This window comes from Cryptococcus neoformans, chromosome 5, assembly GCF_000149385.1.
Source record: "Cryptococcus neoformans var. neoformans B-3501A chromosome 5, whole genome shotgun sequence".
In the NCBI taxonomy this organism is placed as follows: Eukaryota; Fungi; Basidiomycota; class Tremellomycetes; order Tremellales; family Cryptococcaceae; genus Cryptococcus; species Cryptococcus deneoformans.
Genome location: NC_009181.1, coordinates 154,937 through 180,333, shown reverse-complemented (window position 1 = coordinate 180,333; position 25,397 = coordinate 154,937). Strand labels below are relative to the sequence as shown.

Genomic DNA, 25,397 nt, shown 5'->3' with positions numbered 1-25,397 from the left:
AGAGAGGATCAATATACACCCAGAAAGACATAATATGTACAACCCCAAAGCTTCCATTTCCAAACATCCCCCCAACCCCAATGCTGTATCCCGAAAATTCTAGCTGGGCATGGCACGACAATGGCGTTTCCAGCTTTCTAAATGTCCACCTTGATACCATCTTCAGCAGCACCATTCCCCCGCTTCCCTTCCCACTCCTCACCACCCGTCACCAAACAAGGCCATTCGCTCGCCTGTTCACCTTTTCCCAATGATCTATTCACTACCGGGTGGGACATTGGAGGGACGGGAGAGATGCGGGAGGTGGGGGAGGAGATCGGCATTGAGTTTTCCTTCTTTTCGCTAGAAAAAGGTTTGGGGCTTTTAGTTTTTGTCTTGAGGCCTAGAGCGGTGCAAAGTTTGTCGGTAAATGACAAGGACTTTGCAAAGCCATCACCCTCGTCTTTGCCATTACCATTCCCACTGATGATTTGGCAAGGAGGCGAGTTCGAGTTCGAGTTTGCGCGAGGGGTAAGAGGCAAAGACTCATCCGGACCAGAAGTGTTGCTCGTACTCGTTTCTGTAGAAAGATATGAAGTTTGACGAGACTCTTCATCGAGTGCTGGTGGATTTGCCAGGGGTTGGGATTGGGATTGACACGGAGACGACGACGAAGAAGGATAAAGCGGGATTCTCAACACTTGGCTCGTCTTTAAACTCTCAGGCACCGCCATCCCCACCCATCCCCATTCTTCCCCCTTCTCCCATCCAGGCGCATCATCAAACGCCACTCTATCCTCTTCATCTTGCACCACTTTCTCTCCTTCACGTCCAACAACGCCGTGCAACTTGTATCGAGCGGGTGTACCGGTCGCTTTGAGTTTACGAACGAACCTGTAGCGTCGGGTGTGGTATCGCTGCGAACGAATAGGGTGGAAAGAGTCAAGAAGCATTTGAGAAAGTTCTTCCGTACGGTAGTGCTGGAGCGGAGGGAAAGTGCGGGAGGCGGTGTAAGTGCATAACTTGGTGGTGCACATGTCGTCGACCCATGACTTTGACGATACTCTCATACCCTCCGTTGTTAAATCGGAAGAACGGGCCCAAGGAGCCGAAGAGAAGGGCGCAGAAGAGGTTTTGGCGGTGAGGATTGACGTAACAGCCTCAACGAACAGTGGTTCGGTCTCAAGTACAGTCTGTGAGGATGATCCGATTTGACCGTCAATGAGACCATAGGATTGTGCGAGAGAGGTGTTGAGAGGCTTCATCTCGCGTAAAAGCTCGGCAGCGTGGATACGTCCACATCGCTGGAGGTAAGAAAAGCTGATCAAGAAGTGAATTAGCCAAAACGTAACCATCAGTTTGGATAACATGGAGAAAAACGTACGAATGCAGTTCACTGCCGTGAAGACCCATACCTCTATAACTAGGGTTCAACACCACCCCCCGCCCAGCAAGCACCACATCACAGGCCGTCGCCAGCGCTACCCCACCTGCAGCCGCATTCCCTCGCACACACGCGACGGTCGCGATACCACGCTTACAAAGCGGTTCAATACCTTGCATAAACGCCGGCACTTCATCAGACACGTCGGACACGAGGAAAGAGACGATATCGTCAATAGCATTGATATTGTGCCATGTTTCAAGACCGGGTGAAGAGGCGTGTTCGATGGTATTGAGGGCGATGCCGTTGGAAAAGTAGTTGCCGCCCATGAGAGCGAGGAGTTTGACATTGCCGCGTTCGGGGGACGTGGCCCATTGCAGGGCGGAGAGTAGGGTTTTGCAGTTTTCAGTGGTGAAAGCTCCGTTACTGCGATACTTAGCTCAACTCTTGACTAAAACGGACCGAACAAAACTAACTAAAAGTTCCAGTACACTAGCTGAGCGATCCCATCACCTTCCTTGATACTTTTCACATACACTTCCTGCCATTCGCCCTCCTTTTGCTCCCAGGAATCTTGCTTCCACTCCTGGACACCTTCCAGTGCTCGTCCGTGCCCGCCGAGTTGGATGGCCTCTACCATTGGTATTTTGGGGTCAATCGGCTTGTCTTTACCTCTTGGGACTCGACCATGGGTAATCCAGATACCAGCAGAAGCGCCCGTGGTTTGACGGGTTTTGAAGAAGACTGCACCGTCTCGAGTGGCGATGGCCCGACCGTTGGGAACTGCGTCGTAGGTTTCATATCCCAAGGAGGTGTACAGTTCTAAAGGGATAGAGGCTTTTTCCAAATGAGCGCCGTAAGCGAAGAGAGATGATTTGGCATCTGTAGTGAGTGGGTGCAACATGGCACCGGGCTGAGAGTCGCCCGCATTTAAGATGCGCAACACATCCTCGCCAGTGTGTTTCTCCCAATCCGGCCGGCGCTTGGCTGATTGTAAGAGTGGTCTTTCATGTGTTTTCCCGCCCATAAAAGTCTCGCCCAAGCTCACACATCTTGTTTGCCAAGTTTCCTTGGGAACGGCATTCATCCATTGCCCCTTGGGCAAGCCGGCACCAGCTGTAAGTTCGTACACCCGACACAACGCATGGATCACGGCGCTCATAGCCGCCGCCGAATGGTATCCCTGATAAACTTGCGCCTTTGTGACCGTCCCAAGCCGAGGTAGCTCATATTGCTCCCAAGCCCATACTGCGCCTCCATCCAGATCTTCTGTCGCCTGAAAACAGATTGTACCCCAGTGAGATCTTTGCGGTGTTGGGGAAGGAATGCTCTCGAGGAGTTGTCCTAGAAGGTCGGCAGACGACGACTGAGTTCCGGTGTCGCCCAAGAGGACCCAATCGAGAGAAGAGGGTCCAGCGTCGCCTGGAGGACCGGGGTGAACGACGAGGGTAATCCACTGGAATTTTGAAAGGTATTGACGTAAAGTGATCGGAAGATAGGGCGAAAGCGGATCAAATTGATCGGATCACATCAGCAACGGTTCTTTGCGACAATTCCGAGATCTTCACGGTGTGAAGAGGACGTGTAAGCGAGGTTGAAAGACTGGGACTCACCTTGTTGTGGATGCTTGGGGGAAGCTTCTTGGTAAGGAAAGGGCAGAGCACGATATCAGGCTGCCAGCTTTCAGCAGCCTCTAACATATCCTCGTCGCTGGTAGCGAGCTGGACGGAAACTTGGTTCAAGCCCAAGTATTGTAGATAACTGAACACACGCTGGGTGAACGAGTTGATAGAAGTGACAAGCAGCAAAATCTTGAGTTTCTTGAGACCAGCTACGTCTGGTGGCAGAGTGGCAAATGGACCTAGTAGAGGAGGCTCAACTTTTGGTGCTGACTGTAGCGGAACGGTCATGGTGGCTGTTTTATCGATTCAAAGGAAGAAAAGGATGGGAAATGCATTGCTTTTGCCTATATATCCTCACTGATCTTAGGCTGTGGTAGGTATCAATACGTGTGTGCTGCAATCAATAATTTGGATCTAATAATCAAGCGCCTCCGCATCTAAATTGATACATCCTTCCGTTGTTTCGGATTTCGAATTTCGAAGGCCCTTACGACACGTCTAATCTTCGGAAGCCATGTGATTATAGAAATCATTAGATCTGGGGTTTCGCCTTGTATTGCATAATCCATGATTGCTGCAGTTTGGATGCTCGGATGATGGCCGATAATAACGACGTCGGAATCGGGTGATGAAGGATCGTGATTCATGAAACATGAGGAACAGATGGTCCAAAGACCAGAAGAAATTTTGCACTATGCATTATGAAGCCCCATAGCCTACACCATGCATAGCCTGCAGGGGCTAGAGGAAAGCGATTTTTATTTAGTCGAAATTTCACGACGTCGCACTAACAGCAGGACGTCCGCAGATTTTTTTTGACCGGCACAGGACGAAGGGCGAGCAGCTGCTAAAAAGCGAAATGATGTACGAAGACAGGGACAGGACAGCAGTATTTCCACTACGTATGAAGGTGACTCACCATTGCACATGCAATATGCAACATGTTTCTTCTCTACTATGTATTCTCTCTCTGCGTCTTCCGTCTCTGCCCTTCCGCCTGCTGTTCCTGCTCTCTGCTCACCTTTTTCTGTTCACTGTTCTATCGTCTATCCTACAACCTCCTGTTTTTGTCCCGTGTCCTGTTTACCTGGATCTTGTGGCACACGAATTAATTGCACCTTGTAATGAGACATGAAATGGTCGATAATAAGGATGAAGGATCAGGGACCCTGGTGAGTAGTGCACGCTTGAGGTTCGAGACTCGAAGCCTGAGGTTTACGCATAAGTGCAAGAAATGGGGCCCGAAGACTAAATGAAATGGAAGCCGAAAATGATCGGGAACAAATGAAAAGGGCTCTGCTCGGCCTCGCCTCATTTAATTAGCTAATTACACAGAAATAAAAGGGCGAAACCGGTAGGGTGAGTGCTAGGAACGAAGCAAGAAGATGCCGAATGTTGCATGATCGTCCATTCGTCGTTACTGCCATTGACTTTGCTGGATAGTATGCATAACGGACTGATTCTACACAGTCGCACTCAATGTTCGATCGCAAGGTAAGAAATAAGAAGTAAGAGTAAGAGGATAAGAATAAAAGATAAGAGGAAGGAAACAGCTGCAGGAAAGGGATCCGTGCTCCTTCCATCCTGGTTTCTCGGGCCCTGCGATAGATTATTATCTCCCTTCCTCCGCAATTATTTTTAGGGTAGATTATTAGGCTATATATTTTTATATATGTACTAAATAGGCTCTGGTCCGTTAAGCCGAAACCCAAGCAACGGAACCTTTTGTTCCATCATTCTCCATCATCCTTCTTGTATTGAATCATTCATTTTCTGTTTTTCGCCCTCTGTGGCCTGTTGAATAATGCGCAAGATAATCCGTGTCTCGAAAGACTTTGAGTCCACCAACTCCCCTTTACATGTGTTGGTGACGGACAATGACTGATAGTAGGCAGTGATTCTATGAAAGATGAAGCTTCTATCCTCTATAGTCCATTACGTAACGCGTTAATCAACGCTATGTCTAATTCGTATGCCGAACAAAATCGGAAGGAGCTTCAGGTGAAAGAGAGATGATGATGGAATAGGAAAACTGTATGTATACAGGTTTTGGTGGTAGATAACCATTGGGTTTGTTCCGTTATTTTGCAAGATGGTGATGTTTCTCATGGATGGTTATATTTGAGGGTTTTCTCGCTTGCTCGAGGATTGAAAATGGCATGGACGCCAAAGTTCTGAGTTACTTGCAACCGCTGGACTGCTATCTTCTTAGTCACGACGCGGTGTTTCGCACGACTGTTTCTGCTGGGAGGGCAGAGTGTGTACGTGAAATGCTTCGTTGGCAGAAAAGATAAGGTAGGAATCGTTTTGGACGCCCTTTGTTGCCATCCAGTTTTAGACTTGATCCGACTGTGTTATTTAATCTCCGCGCTGTCACATTCTGACATACTACTATGAGTCAGTTTGCGAGTTTTGTCATGCTCACTACTACTGGCTAACACAACATTAATTAGCATACAACGTGCGTCTATTCATTCAATACAACGAAGTGGACTTAACCATCATCTGATGCAACTCGTGATGACATCTTCCGGTGTTTGAACGGTGTTAAAAAGCTCTAAGAAAACTGGCCGATCAATCCTCCACCTCTGACGACCGCGTACGATACAATCAGAAATCCACAGGAGTAGTAGTGATAAATGGTACTGAAACCGTACATCGACACAGAGAGAATACCATCGCCGTCGGTCTGAAGTGCATTGCAGAATCTGGGACCATGTATTTGTCGAGGGAACAAAAGAGCAGTATAGCACTCCTCATTTCCACCACCACCGTACCTACGCCACGTAGTAATAGTTATGCGATCCTCGCTCGCTGTGATCCGAGTTCCAAAAAATATACACCACTGGTTAATTGAAACTCATTCATCCACCGGCAACTATTCATCCGCATAACCAGTTTATGGGGATACTAATAATTATTCCATCAAAGCGCGCAATCTTCTGCAACTACTGTTGCGGGGTATAGCCTCTAGGTTTGAATAGCCGGTGTGGCAAGGCGTAAGGCGTATGGTGAAGCAGGAGAGACAGAAATTGTGCATCCGCTCTCGGAGATTCGGCGTTGAGACAGCAGCATAGGAAAGTCGTCTACCGTTGCCTTTAGCTCGTTGCTCAAACTTCTAAAGGTTATTGATTATACGTAGATGTATTTTATCATTCCTACTCGTCGGCAATTAGCCTTTTACCGATCGCGGAAAACGCCCGATGATGAAGAATGAAAATACTTTTTATGGGAAAACGGTAAAACAAGCGCGTCGTGCATTTGATCGGACGCGTCTCCGCTTAATGATAACCGCCTATCTTTCGGTTTTATCAAAGTGCTACGAGCCTGTTTTGATCTCTGGCCTGTTGTAGCGCACACTCATGGGGCTGAATATCCTGGTTACGGAAGGAGTATGCAAGATCATTCTAGAAGTTAACATGCATGCACTTGTCGAGGCAGATGAGGAATGTGGAAGGGGTGGAGAGACCGAGGTTTACGTCAGATGAGATGGAGCCGGCCCCCACCGGCCCAAAAACTCGCGGGAGCCCAGGGAACCACTGCGATTAAGCCGCTAATCAAATCAGAGATTAGCTTAATTCCCCAACAGCCTCGCAATATGAGTTTGTTATCTACGATCTACCGCCCATCGCTGCATCGCCGGTATATAAGACCCCGGGAGGCACCTCACATGTCATGTGCCGTCCACAGTTATCTTTCACCGGCTCATTATCCGGCTATGTATCCAGAGCGATGAATGACAAGTTCACATTTTCCAGCGCGCAAGCTATATAACGGCCACCTCCATCCACATATTATCCCCCTTCCTTCACACAAACATCGCAACAAAGACACTCCGGCACTTTACGGCTTAGAACCTCCAGACTTAACTTAGACCCAAACTCCAAACACAACTCAACAAGATGACCACTCTTCAAGGCGTTTCTATCCCCAAGACTCAAACTGCAGCCGTCGTCCCCTCGGTCGGAGATCCCATCAAGATTGACAACCAGGCCAAGGTCATTCAGGCCAACGAGCTCAAGTCCGGCCAGTGTCTCGTCAAGATTACCCACACCGGTGTCTGCCACACTGACTTGCACGCCAAGCAGGGTGACTGGCCAATTCCCCCCAAGAACCCTTTGATTGGTGGTCATGAAGGTAGGTTTCCCTCGCCCATCGAATTCTTATGGGGGAGCAAGTCGCTGACGAATAGTGAAGGTGTCGGTCACATTGTCGCCATTGGTGCTAACACTGTCAACTCCCCCGTCCAGCTCGGTGACCGAGTGGGTATCAAGTGGCTCGCCAACTCCTGTCTCACCTGTGAGGCTTGCCGACGAGGCTTCGAGATGAGTGAGTATCTTCCATGCATCTGGACTTGCTTCCAAAGCTGATCTTCCGTCCAGACTGTGACCACGCAGAGCTCTCTGGCTACACCATTGATGGTACCTTCGCCGAATACGTTGTCTCTTTCGTCAACCACGTTACCCCCATCCCGCCGTCCCTTGACTCTGCTGGTGCCGCCTCTATCCTCTGTGCTGGTGTTACCTCTTATAAGGCACTCAAGGTTTCCAACACGAAGGTCGGTGATTGGGTTGCCCTTCCCGGTGCTGGTGGCGGTCTCGGTCACCTTGCTATCCAGTACGCCAAGGCCATGGGTCTCAAGGTCGTTGCCATCGACACTGGGGCTGCCAAGGAGAAGCTCGTCAAGTCTCTCGGTGCCGATGCTTGGGTTGACTTCAAGACCACTAAAGACCTCGTTGCCGACGTCAAGGCTGCCACTGGGGGTCAAGGTCCAGCCGCTGCTGTTGTGACTGCTTCCCACAAGACTGGTTACTCTCAGGCTATCGACTACCTAAAGCCCTCTGGTACTTTGGTCGCTGTCGGTCTCCCCAACGCTGAGATGGGTGCCAACGTCTTCTGGACAGTCTTCAAGAGTATCCGAATCCAGGGTTCTTACGTTGGTAACCGACAGGACGCTATCGAATCCCTCCAGCTTGTTGAGGATGGAAAGGTCAAGGTCATCTTTGAGCAGAAGCCTCTTGCCGACCTTAAGGCGTGAGTTCAGTTATTATCTATAATGCAAGACCACTTGCTGATTAATTACGACAGCGTCTACGAGGGTCTCGAAGAAGGCAAGATTGCCGGCCGAATAGTCCTCCAGGTCGCGAAGGAGTAGAATGTTGAGAATTTTTTTTTCTTTCCTTTTGAGGGTTATGGAGTCAGAATGGGGTATGTGTGTAAAAGATAGTCAGAAGTAAAAGCAATAGCAAAAGTTTGTACTGATTAGGGGATGCATGGGATGTCGACTGCACGAACTTTCACAACTTTCCACAATGACCGTGGCATACGAGTAAAGGGCTATAAAGGATCATTAAGCATAGAAAGGGAATCTTCTTAAATTATTGCAGTGGGCTAGATCTCACTCTGATCCAAATTTATTGACGTTGAAAATAAGTTACAGTTTGCGCAGATTCCCTCTTCATTCACGTCTAATCCTCATCTGATGACAGTTCGATTGGCACTGCTGATGCCTTGCCTGCACCAGACCTTGAAAACCTATGTCGCTAAAGTCAATGGCTTCTTTCACAAATTTCGAAAAGCAAAGCACTGACGTTAATTGTGATTGCGTTACTCCTCTCCCTGTCGAGCGTTGACTGGCTGTAGGAACTCTTCTAGCTGGTGCCTTTGTCGTCGACTTAGCAGGCGTTCTTGCAGGTGCTTTTTTCGCAGGTGCCTTCTTGGTCGAAGCCGCTGCTGCTCGTCCTCGACTTTTTGTGGGTGCAGGTTCTTCTTCCTCCTCTTCCTCATCCTCCTCTTCTTCTTCTTCTTCTGAAGCGTCATCAAACTGAGAAAACTATCGGTCAGCACTGCTACACTAATAGAGCACGTTAATGAAACTCACCAGAGGCTGTTTGCCCTTGCCCTTCGCTGACCTAACTGACTGTTTCGCGGTTGTACGTCTCACCGGAGCTCGCTGTTGAGTCGGCATCTCGTCCAAATCCATGTCGTCATCGCTTGCCGCTGTGTTAATTTATGGTTAGCATAATAGAATCTCAATCTTAACAGGTCACTTACCCATACTATCCACATCTGAATCCCGCTGCTTATTCTTCCCTTTGACACTCTTTTGTTATGGATCAGCATAATCACCGAAAGACACAGTCAGTGTACATACTTGCGGAGGAACTGGGTTGCTGTCAGCATATCTGTTGTATTCTCTGGAAGTCACTACCATTAGCTGATTGATTCTTTCAAGGATTGAGTTTCAGAGGGTCAAACTCACTTCACTTTTGCTTCGGCCATCTGCCCATCGAATAATTGCACAATCAGCAAGGCAAACGGTACAATGGAAATATGGATCACTCACCGCAAGATCAACGTCATCCTCTTTAACCTCCTTCTCCTTCATCTTCCTCCCCACCATTCTGAGAGTGTCGGCCACAAAGCTAGCGCGTGTCAGTCAGAACAGGTGTAATATATAGGAAAACAACACCCACTCCTTGATAGCATCCTTATCATCCTTATCTACAAAGCGCATCACAGCATCTTCCATCCCGTTCTCCACCAACACATCCAAGCTTTGAGCTTGGAGATATTGCTTGACAAGCGTTGCCATACGGAGTTTGGAGAGTCGCTCGTCGGCAGTCAAAGATTCGGGATCTTCTTCCCACTCATCATGGTCGATATCCGGCATGTCAGGATTGTTCTTGACCTCTACATTGCGTCAACAATATGTCTATCAAACTGAAGGATACTGATTACTCACTTCGCTCATTCTTTTTCTTACGGTAGTACTGCAAGATATCTCGAGGATTGGCAACGCGATTGACATACTCTTGACCGAATCTGACCGGATTGACCATCTCTTTGGCATCCGTTGTTTCGACCTGCAGTGTAGGCGCATGAGAGTAGGCTTCATATAATACTAGTCACTGAATTACTTACTTTCAGTCTGATAAGGGGAAGCATCATGTTTTTGGCGCTGCCGTTATTCTTCTCCTTCCAATTTTTTTTAGCCTGCAGAATCAATGCCTCCACCTATGGACCGGCAATCAGCAAGAAGGCTGCGCAAAATGCAAAACACCTTATGTTATTACTCACTTGTTCTCGAAGGAAAGAAGTGATACTATCCCTATCGTTCAAATCTACAGCTCCTTGCTCTGCAGCGTACGACAGCACAACCTCGTCCAACTCAAACGGCCTCACGGTTTTGAGAGGTATTTCCTCGAGTTGAAATTGGGATCCTTGAATAGACAGAAGCCCAACATGCCTGGACAGATCGTTAGCATTCACCATCCGTCAGAGAATAACGTTTTACGTACTTGGGTATTGCTTCTCCTGGTGCTAAACTGGTGGCCACCGAACTTCCAGGCTGCGTTATGAAATAACTTTTATCGGCGACGCTCTCGGGGGTGATCCTGCAATCGTGCTCATGGCCCCAAATGACAAGTCGCATAGAATCGTCAAACATGTTCTCGGGAACGTAATTCTGAGGGCCATGTCGGACGCTGTGCGGAAACAATAGTGTTAACACCGTACTTTTGCATTGATCCCGAGAGGAATTTATCAACTCACCGATTTTGATGGACAAGAAGAATGTTGAACCATTCGCTATCGGGCACATTTCCTCCTGTCGGCATAAACATCTTGACCTTGTTTGCCCGTAGCTCCTGATACATTCTTTGATCCCTGATGTTACCGCAACCATACAGTGCCACATGCGTTGTACCTTTTCGCAGAAGAACAGGTCGGATCTGAATACCTTTTTCTGGGTTATCGGCGGCATTTTCGTCAGCGACAAGGTCTGATTTTCCAAAGTAGTTAAGGACTCCAGAAACGGAAAGAACATCTAATGCACATAGTGCACCCTCCTGTTGTGACAATCAGACACGTCACGGGAAAAGGGGCAAGGTTGAACATACGGGACCGGTGCCTTGAGGATCGTCATGATTGCCATGGATTGAAAAGACGGGAATGGCGATGTTAATATTTGGATCTTCGTAGTTGACAGCCGGAAAACTGTTTTCGAGTCAACCAGCCGCGAGAGGTTCTCAGCGAGAACACTCACGAGAAACCAGGCGTAGACCCATCCATCGGATCACTCAAAAGTTCGAACTACAAACGTGAGCTACATGGGAGGGATACAACTCCAAATTTACTTACTTCAATTGGCTTGTCACCCAAGGTGAACTCTCTTAGTAGAGCTATTGTCTGGTGCATACAAGTTCGGCTTGGCCTATTCTCATGGAACAAGTCACCTGCAAGGAGAATGAAATCGACGTCGTGATCTCTAGCGAGCTCCAATATTTCCCGAAAAGTGTTGATAGAGTCTTGTCCTCGGACCGGATCTTTCTCCGCATATCCTATGTGGTTGTCGGTAGCGATGAGAATACGAAAACAACTGACGGTCGATTGTTAGACTTCTGATGACGAGGTAAAAAGGCATAGGCGTACTTCTCCAGGTCTATAATGCTCATGTCAGAGACACGAAAGTAAGGCTGGACCTCAAAGCTCACCTGGTTCCACGATACTGAGAGGCGGCTCATCTCCTGTTTCGCTACTAGTCACAAGTTTTAGGCTAATCTTCCATATTTCCAAAAGGACAATTACCTTGGTTGTGAGTCGGGTACGCGATTCGGAGCCGACATTGAGCTTGCAATTGTATTCCTTTGCTTAAAAGGTAGGAAGAGGCGAAAGATGAGCACTTTCAACATTCTTTGACTTAGGAGTCTGTGTTCGGTGGAGGTCCGGTCAACCGACGGAATCAAATCTCGCGCGTCGCGTCTGCCCACCACCAATATTGGCCTTCGCGTTCGAATCGCGTTTCCTTTTTGTTTGCGATTGAAGTCTTTTCCATTAATAAATAACTCCCGCATCAACAACAATGTCCGAAGAATCAGGACCATCGCAAATACCGGAGGATTCTCAAAGGAGAACGTCCTACAGCCTGCGAGATGAGTTTCATGAGGCGACTCAGAAACAAAAACGACATAAAGTCACCGATGTCTCTGAGATCTTTCAGAGACCGGACGCCGAAGAACAAAAACGGCTGAACAAGGAATACAGGACACTTCAGAGCGAAGCTGAGGGTGAGGGGCTTATAATTCGATTATATTGTCCAATGGAGCTGACTGGAGATGGTATAATAGAGTTGAAGGCCAACTTGGCTAATGCGACCGCCCGTGACCTTGCTCAAGCATTGCAAAAGCAAGCATTGCTGTTCCAGAATGGTGGGAGATATGTACATTGTAGCTAAAAGATTGAAGCTGATTTATTTACTCATTAGTGAAGGACACCGGTATCGGTACTTTGGATGCGAATCTTCTGCGAACGAACACTGAAAATGCCATGGGCTTGGCGAAACGCTTCAAGATTGACGGCGTGACTTTTGATGTTGACGAGTTCCTTATCAAGTATGGCAGTCGTATCGCTCTCAGACATGGTGGCTGATCGTGGACAACAGAATGAAAGGTCATTTAGGTCTTGACCGTGTGGAGATGATGGATGCGGAAATCAACTCTGACGAGGAAGAAGAAGGGGCAGAACCTCGAGGTAGAAAGGGTGCTCTTGGTGACTGGGAGAAGATTGGATGGATGGCAGCGAGATATTATCGACGTATTCCTGGTGCCGAGTTCTTGTAAGCCAGAGTCACAACCTGTGATGTGTGCGATGTCGTTAACGTGGTCGCAGGTATGGCCCTTTGCAAGCAGAGCCCAAAGTCCGAAAAGTTGCTCAAAGGCGTGCGAAGGCAGACATCGCCCAGGAAACTCGACCCATCGAAGTGCAAAACCAAACTGCTTCGACCAAATCTCGCGACGAATTTACCACCAATGTCAAGACGGTAAGAGCGAAAAAAATTGCATGGTGAATGATTGCTGACTGTATCGCTTGGATAGGTTATGAAGACACTTGCCCGCTTGGATCCCGATGGGGAAGGCGTCAACTTTTTCCGCCTCGTTGTCAACCCTGATGACTTCGGTCAGACTGTCGAAAATTGCTTCTACCTTTCTTTCCTTATCAACCAAGGACAAGCAGGTATTTATGTCAAGAAGGATGGCGAAGTGATGGCCCGTGAGTATAACTGGCATACATGATTGAGAGTCGTTTTTTAATCTCTCGGTATAGGCTCAACGGTGCACGAGGAAATCGGGGAAGGTGGTGACCAGGCCAAGAACCAAGCCGTGCTCGAGATGGATATGGAGACATGGGAGGTGAATAATGATGTCGAGGAATATTACAATGGTCTAGCTGACATTTTACCATGTAGATCGCCAAAGAAACTTTCGAAATCACACACAGTGAAATCCCTCATCGGGATTACGCAGAGATTAAAATTCAAAGTAACTCTTGGTACTCATGATACTTTTTATATATACCATTTTGGGAGTAATCGGAAAAAACCAAGCTAGCTGCACTTTGTAATAGTTTTGCGTGTAATGTACCTATAGAATGCATCTGTTCGATGCGCCGGTTTACAATTTAGTGTGTTCTTACCGTCTAGACACCCCCACATCTCCTTGAATCTAACTCCCTTCATACACAATAAGCCTAGGCTAATCCTCCCTTTGCTTGGTCTGCTATGGGATTGGCATGTACGGTGACGTTGAGCAATTTGATTTCTTGTAACGGTCTGCTCTTGGGGTTAACAGGAGTCTTTTCCATGGAATCGAGGGTCTCCATGCCGTCAATTACTCTGCAAACTGGTTAATGTTCCTTCTCCGGTTATCACTTTGGTTTGTCTCACTCACTTGCCAAAAATAGAGTATTTCCCGTCCAAGCTTGGTTGCTTCGCATATGTTATGAAAAACTAATCCTATACGATTAGCATCATCTGCGCGAAGGTCCAGGGAACGAAGACGCACTTGTGATTTGTTCGTATCTGGACCGGCATTGGCCATCGCCACCATGCCTCTGTTGTTGAACTGCACACACATGGCATCAGCTTACCCCGTACCCATTCCACCATTCCGACTTACCCGCAGGGTCTGCCTAATCTCGTCTGAAAACGGTCTTCCCCAAATACTCTGCCCACCCTTTCCTGTCCCTGTCGGATCTCCTCCTTGGATCATAAATCCTCGAATATTCCTGTGGAATAGGGTGCCATCATATTGACCAGAGGCGCAAAGTGCCAGGAAGTTCTACAGCAAGATGTTAGCTCGAGTTTACGGCTGGACGACTGGGTAACGGACTTCGGCTGTTCTTGGGACACTTTCGCAGAAGAGTTCGATCTATGAGTTAATTTAGCCAACTTTTTAACGAGATATAGATTAACTGGTACTGTAATTACCTTGATATCCCCGAGGTTGGTATGTAATGTGACAGACTGATGGCAAGTAGCGTGTGAGCTCGATCATGCAGTATTCTCAAGTCCAAACTTACCATCCTCACAGGCTGTGAAACTAGATCGGGATTTTTTGAGTAGAATCCTTGGCCAAACTTGCTCAAATTTAACGAGCAGCTTGTTAATTTCTATTATAAGTAGATATATATCCTGCCGTTTGAAATGAAGCGAGAGACTTTCCTCTTATTATGCGTGCAGTCGAGCGTGTAACAAGTCCGCAGAGAAACAGCACGATCATTAATAGCGGAGTGAGCCTAGATCTCCGCGACCACGCCCTTCTTATAAGAAGTATCAAAGCTCGCGTGTAATCGGCGGTATAAAATAATTGAGGAGGGTGGGCGGGTGCTGACTTTGCTTGATTTGTTTCACGTCCGTTCCGCTTCGAGTCTTGCCCTCGCTCTTCTTGCATTTCCTGGCTGTTCATATTCATTATTATTTCCTAATATATGGCTTGGCGGCTAACCTATGGTCACACTCAAAGCAAGCAGGAGTAGTGTAACATTTGGGTTTCTTCTTTCAATTATATGCACGGTGTCGGCCCGGGCTGTCGATCAATCGAATGAAGTCCTCAATCTTCACTTAGCCAGCTCAATATCCTTCTAGGCTAGCAACCGATAACAGTAAGTTTTTATCTACTTGGCTAAAATTCGCTCTGACCGATCGCAACGTAGCTCTATGATACCGTAAGTCGTCGTTGTGGGGTCGATTGTTTCTTCTTGCTATCCTCTCTCGATGAGGAGCTCCTGTTACAACGTTTGGTCCCGGGGTTCGGTTCAGAGACCGTAGTCGACTCCGCCAAAGCTTATCTCTTTTATCATATGACCTGACTAGCCTTGAGGCTGTGCCAACTGCCCCCTACCTGCTTGATGAGCTTGTAACCATAGGTGGTGCTCGCTCTTGTCGCTATCAATGTCTCCCATTCGGGAGTTTTCTCCCCAGGCGGGGGTGGAAGAGCGCACAATTGGCGTCTCATCTTTCAACAAGAAGCTGTAATCGATGTGGGGCCGTTGGAAGAATAAGAAATTAGAGCTAATCAGCGGAACGAGGGGGGTAACACTGTCCAAAATACGTTGAATAATACAAACAAGAGTCTTTTTATCCTTGTGTCAGTTGCTTTGAAGCACTATTATGCATCGCCCAGTGCAAAATGGCAGTCTTCTATTGGTCGGTAACTGACCATCAGTTTCTGGATCAATGGTTGGCGACACCGATCGCCCCTAGCTATCTAGCAGCCGGTCCTTGATGGTAAGGGACATGGTGCTCTGCTATCGTTGTAAGGTCGGGTTGGACTGGATCTTTCTTCCGTTATCCAAGGTACAGATCGTTAGAGGAGGGAGGAGAACTTGAGAAGTTGGTGAGATGTTCACTGTTTACCACTGGGACATCGTTCAATCAAAAGCAGAGATGAAGAGAGCCGTAGCTTCTTTCTACAGTACCTTTCTACTTGCTGCAGTGACTGCTGCCCGACTGCCGAAGAGCGGCGGTCATCATCGGCAGGCTACATATTATTCCGTAATAAAGAGGGCATTCGTCATCACCGACCGCGTCGTCGGCGTGCTGGCTACAAAACTCCTTCCGTCGAAGCCTCATCAACAGCTGCACTTCGCAGAGTGCGATACCTTTTCGATTTGTGATTAGGGCTCAGATACGATGCGTGAAGGCTGGAAGAGGCATGGTGGCATCTGAAAGACAGTATCGAGAAAAGAATTTACAGAAGCATGGAAGAGGAAAATGTGATTGCTGCCGACGAAGGAATCTTTGCTTTGGCCGAGTCAACGGGCATCAACGCGCATTTCAACGGGCTTCGGCCTGTTGAAACCGCCCGTATACGTCTTTGTCCAGCGATTCGTTTTATTGTGTGTCCCGCCAGTTCTCATCTCCACCAAGCACTTGTCATCCATCAAGAATCCCCACTTCCTTTAGCAGCAACAATCGCTTCCTGAAACTTTCATGCTGGATCCGCCGACAACTAAACAGCGGGGTTCAGAATCTCAACCCATTGATTGATTATTTTGTCAGCTAAACGATTATCTTGGCGTCGCATACAAAAACACAACAAGCAATCGACAGCTTCTTTATCCCCTCGGCATCCACATTCGATTTTTACATCTTCTAGCCTGACCCTTCGCAACAGAATCGTGATTACTACAAATATAATCGAAACAACATGCCTTCAGCAAGTGATCAATACAGCTTGACCTCACCATACGACTACACTCCCACAGGGTGGGTCACCATCCTCTTCATTGTCCTCTTCTCAGTTTCTGGGGCTCTTCACCTTGTCCAAGCGACAATATTCAAGTACTGGATAGTCTTCCCTACTATAGCCGTCGGTGTTGCTCGTAAGTTTGCTGTCCGTGTAGCGTAACGTGAGGGCAGTTGTTAACGGATAACGTAGTTGAGATCATAGGATGGGCAGGACGATACTGGTCTAATCAAAATGTCTTGTACAACCCGCCGTTCTTGATGCAAATCATCACGTAAGTCGTTCCTTCGGATCTCTTGGATAGCTCCGCGTCTCAAAGGATGGTCACTGACCAGAAACGTACAGACTTATTATCGCACCAGTGTTCTTCAGTGGTAGGTTGGCTCGCGAATTTGCGAAGGGTGGCGATAAAGTCAACAGCTGATCAGATGTGTCTCCTAGCATGGGATTATACCATTCTGGGTATCGCTATCCAAAACCTCGGTCGCCAATACTCTATATTAGCACCCAAGGCAGTAAGTCTTGTGTTCCCTATGCTTCACTCGCATCAGATTAAGCTGATCGACTGCGTAGTATGTGGCTTTGTTCGTTACTTGCGATGTCATCTCCCTCATTCTCCAGGCCGTCGGTGGTGGATGGGCCGCCTCTTCTGAATTCCCTGTCCCCAAATCGCCTACCAACATCATGGTTGCCGGTATCATCTTCCAGCTCGTCAGCATGATCATCTTTTCACTTTTGGCTTGTGACTTTATGTATCGAGCTTGGAAGAAGAAGCCTTACCAGCGCAAGCTCAGGCAAGTGGTGGATGAGCCTATTGGAGAAACAGGCAGTGGTGCAACTGAGGGGACTGAGGGTGAAAAATACGATGAAGTTGAAAGGAGTGCTGTAGTTAGGGGCTGGTGGTGGGTCATGGCGGGTACAGCGATCTGTAGTCTTATGATTATCATTCGAGGTGTGTATCGATCAGTGGAGCTTGTACAGGGTTGGAACGGATACGTCATTTCTCGTGGTATGTCAAGTCTGTCCATTGTCAATGGTATCGAGCTCATTTTGCGTGCAGAGGTTTATCAGGATTGTTTGGACGGTATCCCCATGTTTATCGCTGTTTTGTCCATCAATATCTTCCACCCAGGCTTTTTCCTTCCCAGACGACGGAAATGGGGTCGAGCTTAGATCCAAGTTTTGGACTAAAACCATCTTATCCTATCCTACCTGATCCGCAAGTGCTGTGGATGCTGTATTTCGTAGAATCAAGTAACCGAATTGTACAATACACTATTATACCGGATTTATATTTTTTAATGCAACTATCTGATAACAGCAGGCAGTGCTTCTATGAATCGTTTTCCATGTGGCATATAAATTTACATCTGGTCAATCTAATATCCAACAACAACAACCCTCGCGATGAGGCATGGGCTGCACTTTTTAATGATGGTCATCCTCATCGTCATCCCCAAGCGCAAACACGACTTCTTCTCCATCCTTTGCCCGTTCTTTTCCCTTTCCTTTACCTTCCCTACTATACCTCTCACCATCCCCATCATGGAACTCATACCCCTCCGCCCGCTCAATATCATCCAGTTCCAACCTCTCCGAGCCTAGAGGCATTCGCTCAGCAGCCTCATCTTCATCCATATCATGGCCCCGGCGACGTCTGCTTCTTTGCTTGAGAGAAATACGGGAACGATATGAGACGGGCTTGCGGCGGAAGTAGAAATAGAGGCCGGCGATGGACACGAGAATACCAAGGACGAGGAAGGCGAAAATGGCATTGTACCAGGCTACAAAGTGTATTCTCGTCAGCTTGCTTGAGTTCCTGCTTGAACAAAATTATGCTCACCCTCCCAGTCAGTATTGCCACCCTCGATCAAGGGGACTCCGCCCGATTCGCCGTCACCAACATGGATCATGGTGCGCTCATCGTCGCCTATACGTGAGGGCCATTGAGCAGTCATACCAGGCAGAAGGGAGACATCAACATCCATGAAGCGCATAATCATATCGTTGGAAACGTGAGGGACGTCAAAGCCGACCATATGTGACGAGTCAAAAATCTAACAGATTCTATTAGGAGGAATCTTGCACCAGAATAAATATTTACCTTGGCATATGAGAGGCCTCGAGATGTTTGCCATGTCCCGACTTGGGTACCATTAAAATACCATTCCTGGCTTGTAGCATTCTATATCTTTATTAGCATGACTTCACAATCACCTCCTTGACCGACTACTCACCCCAAAACCTTTCTCACCATCCCATTCTAAACCGTTTACGATCCTTTCAATCCCCTTATAGTTACATATCAGATCTTCCGCACCAGCAAACATCAAAATTGGCACGCCTGCTTCTAGGATACTAGGAAGTAAGGCAGCTGACATGTGTGATTTTTTGAGGTTGAGTTCGTAAGAGACCTTATTGTTGCATTCGACCCAGGCGGTTTCTTTGGATGTGGCGTGGAGGGCGGATATAACATCATCTTGCTGTGATGAGGAAGGTTAGCTTGGAGGGTTTAAGATACGGAGGATAGGGAAGTAACGCACACGAAGGAAAGTATAGACATCGGGCAAGTCTGGTGGCCAGTTCATACCACAGGCAGGGAAGTCGTCAACTAGTCGGACATCGTACACATTCATACAGACCTTTTTCCCGTTCAGTCTGTGGCACATTGTCAATTTATATTCATTGGAAAGCAGGGCAATGTACGTACTCTTGGGTAAAAGGCCTGGTGACAGAGTCCATGACTTGCCCACAGTTATTGATATTTACGGGTGTTGTAAATGGATCCGAGTACTTGTCCATCTCTTCCTGACAACGTTTCAGCGCAGATTCCATCTCTTCTGCTTCCTACTCAGTTAAACTTTGATCAGCTCGCTCCTTATATAGACCAACAAGGTTTCACTCACCGGAGTTCCGGAGACTATCAAGCCCTTCTCATAAGCAAACTCGACATATCCCGGATATTGCTCTTTAGGATCGATCCACCCATTACCGATGGCGATACCTTTGAGAGGGAAGTTTGGAAGCTCAATAGACTTGATCAATGCGTCGGCAAAGAAGGGGATGTATTGCCCAGCAAAGGACTCTCCTGCAAGATAGGTGTCGACACCTTTCAGCTCTGGGAAAACGGTATAGAAATTCTGCAAGAACTCGATGAAGTGCGCAGAGAGCTAAAGATTGATCGATATCAGCATTTCAACCTTATTATCCATGAAGGTCACTATTAACCTCATCGAAATCATGCAGATACCCATCTGTTGCCGCATAAGAGTATCCAGTGCCCGGTGGTTGATCCACAAAGACAACAGTCGCAAACTCTTCCCATCCACCTTCTACAAGCTTGGCTTCAACCATGCCGCTTGTCGTCTCGGTGGCGGGAACAGTTCGGAATGGACCGACTTCCATGAGAGAGCCATCGAAAGAGGAACAGCCAGGACCTCCGTTGAACCAGAAGATGACACGTTCTTTACCAGCGTTACGCCGCGCTTTAGCCATCAAAAAGCTAAGGCATGGATTGAGTACGAAATCGCCCATGCGTTCCACGGTGATCTTGGGAGCATTATTGTAGACTTACTAGAGTTTGGCATCTTTCCCAGTCTGGCCTTCACCTCCAACCTTGCCCTCTCCAGGATACGAAGGCAGCATGCCAGCATATATATTCAGCGGATGCGTTGGGTGCGTGGCCATCTCAGGGAGACCTGGTAGTGAAGGCACATAAAGGTCGGCGGCTGACGGCAGGTCTACAAAGTCGATGAGCTATTCGTGCAATACCTGTATCAAGCTTGTTACTGACCTGTCGCTCGCCGTTGGGGTCCACGTTCTGCAGGCTTCGTCAGCTCCGTGTTCAGGAGCAAAGCTCATCTTATACAGGAAGTCCAAAACATACTGCTACTTCCATGCTGAGAATCCGACGAGCTTGATTCTTGCTCATCACCGTCTCTAGTCTCAAGAGGTGAAAATGTCGAGGACTGCGATCTCACGCGCGCACAAGCCACGTTTCCTGACATGTTGGAAGGGAACACAGAGGTCGAACGGTGTTGAACTGATTGCTGGTAGTATACAAGAGCGAACAGGTTGAGACAGATATAATACAGTCACCGTTGATATTGCTGCCGTTCCAAAGTGTGATGATGGAAGATCGAAATGAACCGGCTGAACGGGAACACGTACGGTCCAGGAACAAGATGTTTATAAAAACGTTGAGGATAAATTCAGCGCTTAACTTGTTTTCTTCTGCAGATCAATCTCGTACGATCGGCTAACCTGCTATGCATGGTGGCGGCAAAACCTAGATGATGGTGTGAAATGGTGGGAGTGCAGGAAGGAACATCCCTGCTTGAAAGCTCATGCACGCTTGTAAAAACACTACCCTCCCTCCTTCATAATGATCTTCCATCCTCCTCCTCCGCTCGGGAGTTATAAACGGCTTCTCTTTTTTCTAATTCTACATATGCCATACTTCTTCACAATAATGCGGCATTCTATTGCTGGCAGCGCTCACTAAAAGATATGTAAGTGTAGATAAATGTTACCATGTTATTCTTGTTTTTGCTTTCCATATTATGGAGTCCAAAGCCTCGAAAGATGGAACGCACTGAGATTGGGACACTTCTGCATGCGCGAGTTAGGTTTTTGCTGTAAATTTGATCCGCGTTTGCTGTAAGTTCAAATGATACATCATCACCGTGTTTGCTGTAATTTGTACTTTGATTGCTGTAATTTCATTTAAATCCTCATATCTCCTTCGATTCTGCATATAATTCTTCGCTCTTGGTACATGTGGTAGCCAGAGGTCGGTTCTATAAGGGAAAATTGCCAATGGTGTGTAGTACGCATCGAGAAGATCAATGGGTATCGATGATTCATTCTCTGCCCTCGTCTTCTTTGTAACGTAGTGGTGGTGTTGAAGATAAAATGAGCATCATGCGCACTTCCAACAGGTAGTTTTACATTTGCTGTCTCTATCGCAACTTCCAAGTCATGGGCAAAACACTCCCATAGCCGCAGATACCTCTCTGGTTAGGTTCCCCATTGCATGAGAATAATCAGGATTGAGGATTGCCGGTGCACAATGATTGCACTTGTCTGTTGCACATCAATAATCGATACTCATTCCTGCAACCGGGGCACGCCAGTTTCAAATGAAGTTATGCCATGGGACAGGGGAAGATGAAGAAGCGTGAACAGAAAGAGGCAAGCTGGCCTGAAAAACCCATACATTCATAAAAGACACATCAAGCCCCAGTAAAAATCTGTATCGAGACATTCAGCACCCGACTCTCATACCACGTAGGCAACGAGAGAAGGGTTTCCTAATAGTTTCGAGACACTAATCCGTCCGTCTAGTGAATCTCCATGAGCACCCCTAGCGCGTAGAATAATCTGACGTAGGAGCATGGCAGATGGAAAACCATGTTTTTTGATCTGAAGAGAAAAGAAACAAGAGTTGCGAATTCGGTCTCGTTTTTATGCGAAGGACGGCGGAATTTGGCGGAGATATAGTCATATTACGTAAAGCAGGGCTTGAGTGGGGTTTAAAATGATGAGGTCACCACCAGGTCTTTCATCGTGAATTTTAAATTTCCTACATATGAAGTTCATCATGCTTGTCATGCTTGTCACAACATCCACCTAACAGCTGCAAGGTGTATATCTGAGCTTTCCTGCCACTCCCTAAAGGTTCAAATCTATCGTCATGACCCATAGATCACGCTCCGGCGGTCCCCTTAAGAAACACGGTGGAAAGAAACAACAGACGCACACCCGCAAACTGCACCACCCTCCACCTCTTCGATCCGAGACACCCCCACTTCCTGTCCCTGACAACCTGCCTCTTCCCCTCGCGGAGGGGCCATTCAACCCCCCAGACTCTGAGCTTCTTGCTCTTATTCACCGCGCACTCCATTCCACTCTCTCGTCCGACGAGTTCCAACTCACGATTCAGAAAATTAAGGGGTTGTTGTATGACAAGAAATGGTTAGAGGTCTTTTGTGGGCCGGAAGGGTTACTAGAAAGTTATGCAGGGAGATGGGTACCTAGCAGGGCGGCTTGTTTTAGGGAGTTGATGGGCCAGCTGGTTGGGCAAGTTTTTGATGGAGAGGGCGATGTGGATCAGCAGCTTGGACAATTGAGTTTGGGAGATGATGAGAGTGATAAAGATGAGGAAGAAGCGGAGGAAGAAGGACAGGAGGAAAAGGGGGAAGATAAAGAAGGATCCGAAAAGGTGGGCAAGGAGGCGTCTGGCAACGCTTCACCCGCCGAAAAACCGACACATCACATTTTATCTTTAGGAGGTGGAGCAGGCTCCGAGCTTCTCGCCATCTCCGCTCTCATCCGCTCCACACTTCTAGCTCGTCCTCGCTCCCACCCTTCCTGGACGTGGACAGGCATCGACATTGGTAACTGGCATAATGTGCTAAAAAAACTCGAAGGTGCTGTTCGAATGGATTGGGAGATTACTGAGGACATGCTGGAAGTTGAGTATGTGAAGGGAGATTTGATTGCTTCCATTAAGCCCACCGCAGCAAAAGAGGGGGAGAAAGAAGATGGTGATGGGGAGATCATGGAGGGAATTGCCTGGGGTCCCATTGATTGGAAGGGACTTCTTACTCGCAAATCACCTGCACTCATCACATTATTCTTCACTCTCGCCGAACTTCTCACCCAGTCTCGGCCATTGACCCTTTCCCTATTCGCTACGCTGACTACGCAATGCAAGCCTGGTACTCTGTTCCTCATTGCCGACTCTGCTTCTGACATTTCCGAATTTGCCATCGGTTCAGAAGGGAGAAAATGGCCGGCGTGGATGGTGGTAGATGCGATGCTGACAGGAAAGGGGAAGGGCTGGGAGAAAGTGCGAGGAGAGGACAGTAGATGGTTCAGATTTGAAGAGGGAGTGGGAGCTGGTTGGGCTTGTAAATTGGAGAACACAAGATATTGGTACAGATTGTACAGACGGGTGTAGAGTTTGATAGAGCAGGCATACATACATCATTTGCACATTAGAATCTTCCGTACATGTATGTAAGCACATCTGGTATGAGCTATTCCAACTCCCCAAAAAAAAATTCCAATCAACAACCATTATTCTGAACAAAAGAGTAAAGACCCTCGTTGGTACACGTTTCGCCACTTTTCAAAGCAGGCGCAGACTTTTCGCTGAAAACTTTTTCTCGTTGGTCAATCTCTTCCAGCAACTGCGAAGATGACATTTTGGTCAGCGAAGGCACACGTTAGTTAAGACAAGCGACAAAAACTCACGCGAACAAACTCCTCCGTCCCCATAGCACCAGACGCGGCGTACTTGTCTTGGAACACGAAGAAGGGTACACCCGTTACACCCAAATCCCTCGCGGTCCCATAAGCCTTTTTCACCTCTTTATCACACTGTTTCCCGTCCAGCCACTCCCTCGCGGCCTTCTCATCAGGGAAAATACCGTGCTTGACAGCCAAAGAGGTGAGCCATGGTTTGTCAGATGGGTGCTTAGCCTCAGAATGGAAGCCGGTAAAAATGTCGAGGACAAGAGGTAATTGGGCAGAAGGGCGGTGACAAAGTGCGTAGGTTTGAAGACGATGGGCGAGTTGGGTGGAGGAGATGTTGCCAGAGAGATCGCTAGAGATATTTTTTTGTCAGCTCCCAGTTGTCTATTACTTTCTCCTTGAATTTCCGTGCTCATCTCCAATCGCGGTGGCAACACCTCCCAGACGCTATCAAAAGACATATGTCATGGCAGACTCACCATTTGCATCCCACAGCCTCGTACTTGGCTGGTAACATGGACAAAATCTGCGCAGCCTTCTCTTCTCCAAACTTGGTAACATAAAACTGTTTTCGTGGAATAGGTTCTTCTGTCAAGCCGGAGTTGAGTTCATAAGGAAGGAAACGAATGTTGAATTCAGCATCGGGATGGGTGACCTTGTACTTGTCAATGGCTAATCGAGTGGCAATAATGCTGCATTAGGATAAGCTTGCACAAGACAGAGATTGTTAAAAAGGCGAACCGGCCAGTAATTGCTTGACACCAATCAAGCAGAAAGGGCAGATCACATCTGACTGTGGGAGCGTGAGCTATACTCCTGTTTCGCCATTTTAATGTTAGTACGCACTGTGACATCGATCTTCATTGTGGGTTGTTGAAGAAAGAAGAAGGGGAAATGGCTGTTAGCTACTTAAGGGGCTCCCTTAACGAGGATGCTTAAAATGGAGGCGACTGCCCGCTGGGCACACTACTGATTTGTCATCGGTTCTTACAAATAATAGAAGATGCGTCATCATTTAATAATACAGCAACAACAACTGCTGATAAAGATGGCACATCATCACGCTATCGCAAGTTATGTCGGTCATTCCCGATGGAACTTTTACATCCTTCCTCCTCGGGCCCGGGGGAGTAATTCCCGAAGTGTTATTCGCTCAAGACAAAGGAAGAGAGATGATCAAGGCTTCACAACGGGTTAATGGACAGAGTACAGACTGCAGAAAGCCTCTACCAGACGCTGCTCATCCGTGAGTGCAACAACGACGAAGTCGTGATCAATCCGTTCGTCGTCGTAGCGCGCATGCTGCAGGTCCTTTTCCTCTTCTCCGGTTGACTTCCGAGCTCAAATGAAGTACGACTCTATCTGCTGCGCAAAACGGTTCATTGCACTTCCTTCCGGGAAGTCGGTCTTCTTTCCATGGTCACGCATCATCCTTCGCCTTCGGTCGTCCGTTCGTTCTGTTCTCAATTTTCTTCTTACACTCAGCGTTTTTTGACTACATAGATGGAAATTCATTCATTGAGCGACCGAGGCTGGTAGCCGACGTCTTATCTTTTTTGTCCAACGTCCGTCCCGCCTTTGGAACCCCAAGAAACTTAGTTGCGGCGCTTGCCTTGCTGTAAGATT

At 47.6% G+C, this 25,397-nt stretch overlaps 9 protein-coding genes across 9 annotated transcripts; 4 read left to right on the top strand and 5 right to left on the bottom strand.

Annotated features, from left to right (window-relative positions):
* Positions 1–137: 137 nt before the first annotated feature.
* CNBE0660 (hypothetical protein) lies at positions 138–3,273 on the bottom strand (the record flags this gene model as incomplete). The annotated part of the gene is made up of 4 exons (XM_770255.1): positions 138–1,299; positions 1,364–1,789; positions 1,840–2,819; positions 2,977–3,273. 4 exons carry the CDS (start codon positions 3,271–3,273, stop codon positions 138–140), a joined length of 2,865 nt encoding a protein of 954 aa, XP_775348.1.
* A 3,614-nt stretch (positions 3,274–6,887) lies between these two features.
* On the top strand, positions 6,888–8,140 carry CNBE0650 (hypothetical protein; the record flags this gene model as incomplete). Its single annotated transcript, XM_770254.1, has 4 exons — positions 6,888–7,122; positions 7,183–7,314; positions 7,368–8,019; positions 8,074–8,140. 4 exons carry the CDS (start codon positions 6,888–6,890, stop codon positions 8,138–8,140), a joined length of 1,086 nt encoding a protein of 361 aa, XP_775347.1.
* A 313-nt stretch (positions 8,141–8,453) lies between these two features.
* Positions 8,454–11,612, bottom strand: CNBE0640 (hypothetical protein; the record flags this gene model as incomplete). Its single annotated transcript, XM_770253.1, has 19 exons — positions 8,454–8,520; positions 8,577–8,809; positions 8,867–8,985; positions 9,040–9,088; positions 9,140–9,182; positions 9,248–9,267; positions 9,332–9,410; positions 9,462–9,678; positions 9,731–9,851; positions 9,910–10,002; positions 10,066–10,234; positions 10,287–10,472; positions 10,540–10,835; positions 10,887–10,983; positions 11,033–11,079; positions 11,128–11,365; positions 11,419–11,428; positions 11,481–11,524; positions 11,575–11,612. 19 exons carry the CDS (start codon positions 11,610–11,612, stop codon positions 8,454–8,456), a joined length of 2,166 nt encoding a protein of 721 aa, XP_775346.1.
* Positions 11,613–11,848: 236 nt separating this feature from the next.
* Positions 11,849–13,324, top strand: CNBE0630 (hypothetical protein; the record flags this gene model as incomplete). The annotated part of the gene is made up of 8 exons (XM_770252.1): positions 11,849–12,053; positions 12,114–12,194; positions 12,251–12,377; positions 12,428–12,601; positions 12,655–12,805; positions 12,861–13,035; positions 13,090–13,175; positions 13,232–13,324. 8 exons carry the CDS (start codon positions 11,849–11,851, stop codon positions 13,322–13,324), a joined length of 1,092 nt encoding a protein of 363 aa, XP_775345.1.
* A 188-nt stretch (positions 13,325–13,512) lies between these two features.
* Positions 13,513–14,346, bottom strand: CNBE0620 (hypothetical protein; the record flags this gene model as incomplete). Its single annotated transcript, XM_770251.1, has 7 exons — positions 13,513–13,657; positions 13,713–13,771; positions 13,827–13,886; positions 13,941–14,102; positions 14,154–14,192; positions 14,252–14,287; positions 14,344–14,346. The coding sequence occupies 7 exons, from the start codon at positions 14,344–14,346 to the stop codon at positions 13,513–13,515; spliced, it is 504 nt and encodes a 167-aa protein (XP_775344.1).
* A 2,126-nt stretch (positions 14,347–16,472) lies between these two features.
* Positions 16,473–17,684, top strand: CNBE0610 (hypothetical protein; the record flags this gene model as incomplete). The annotated part of the gene is made up of 5 exons (XM_770250.1): positions 16,473–16,647; positions 16,704–16,785; positions 16,831–17,026; positions 17,085–17,520; positions 17,572–17,684. The coding sequence occupies 5 exons, from the start codon at positions 16,473–16,475 to the stop codon at positions 17,682–17,684; spliced, it is 1,002 nt and encodes a 333-aa protein (XP_775343.1).
* Positions 17,685–17,939: 255 nt separating this feature from the next.
* CNBE0600 (hypothetical protein) lies at positions 17,940–20,518 on the bottom strand (the record flags this gene model as incomplete). Its single annotated transcript, XM_770249.1, has 11 exons — positions 17,940–18,295; positions 18,355–18,568; positions 18,616–18,696; positions 18,749–18,994; positions 19,055–19,169; positions 19,222–19,358; positions 19,418–19,681; positions 19,740–20,013; positions 20,086–20,251; positions 20,305–20,331; positions 20,398–20,518. 11 exons carry the CDS (start codon positions 20,516–20,518, stop codon positions 17,940–17,942), a joined length of 2,001 nt encoding a protein of 666 aa, XP_775342.1.
* A 1,688-nt stretch (positions 20,519–22,206) lies between these two features.
* Positions 22,207–23,475, top strand: CNBE0590 (hypothetical protein; the record flags this gene model as incomplete). Its single annotated transcript, XM_770248.1, has 1 exon — positions 22,207–23,475. One exon carries the CDS (start codon positions 22,207–22,209, stop codon positions 23,473–23,475), a length of 1,269 nt encoding a protein of 422 aa, XP_775341.1.
* A 109-nt stretch (positions 23,476–23,584) lies between these two features.
* On the bottom strand, positions 23,585–24,635 carry CNBE0580 (hypothetical protein; the record flags this gene model as incomplete). The annotated part of the gene is made up of 5 exons (XM_770247.1): positions 23,585–23,707; positions 23,772–24,123; positions 24,251–24,443; positions 24,513–24,564; positions 24,618–24,635. 5 exons carry the CDS (start codon positions 24,633–24,635, stop codon positions 23,585–23,587), a joined length of 738 nt encoding a protein of 245 aa, XP_775340.1.
* Between the last annotated feature and the right edge of the window lie 762 nt (positions 24,636–25,397).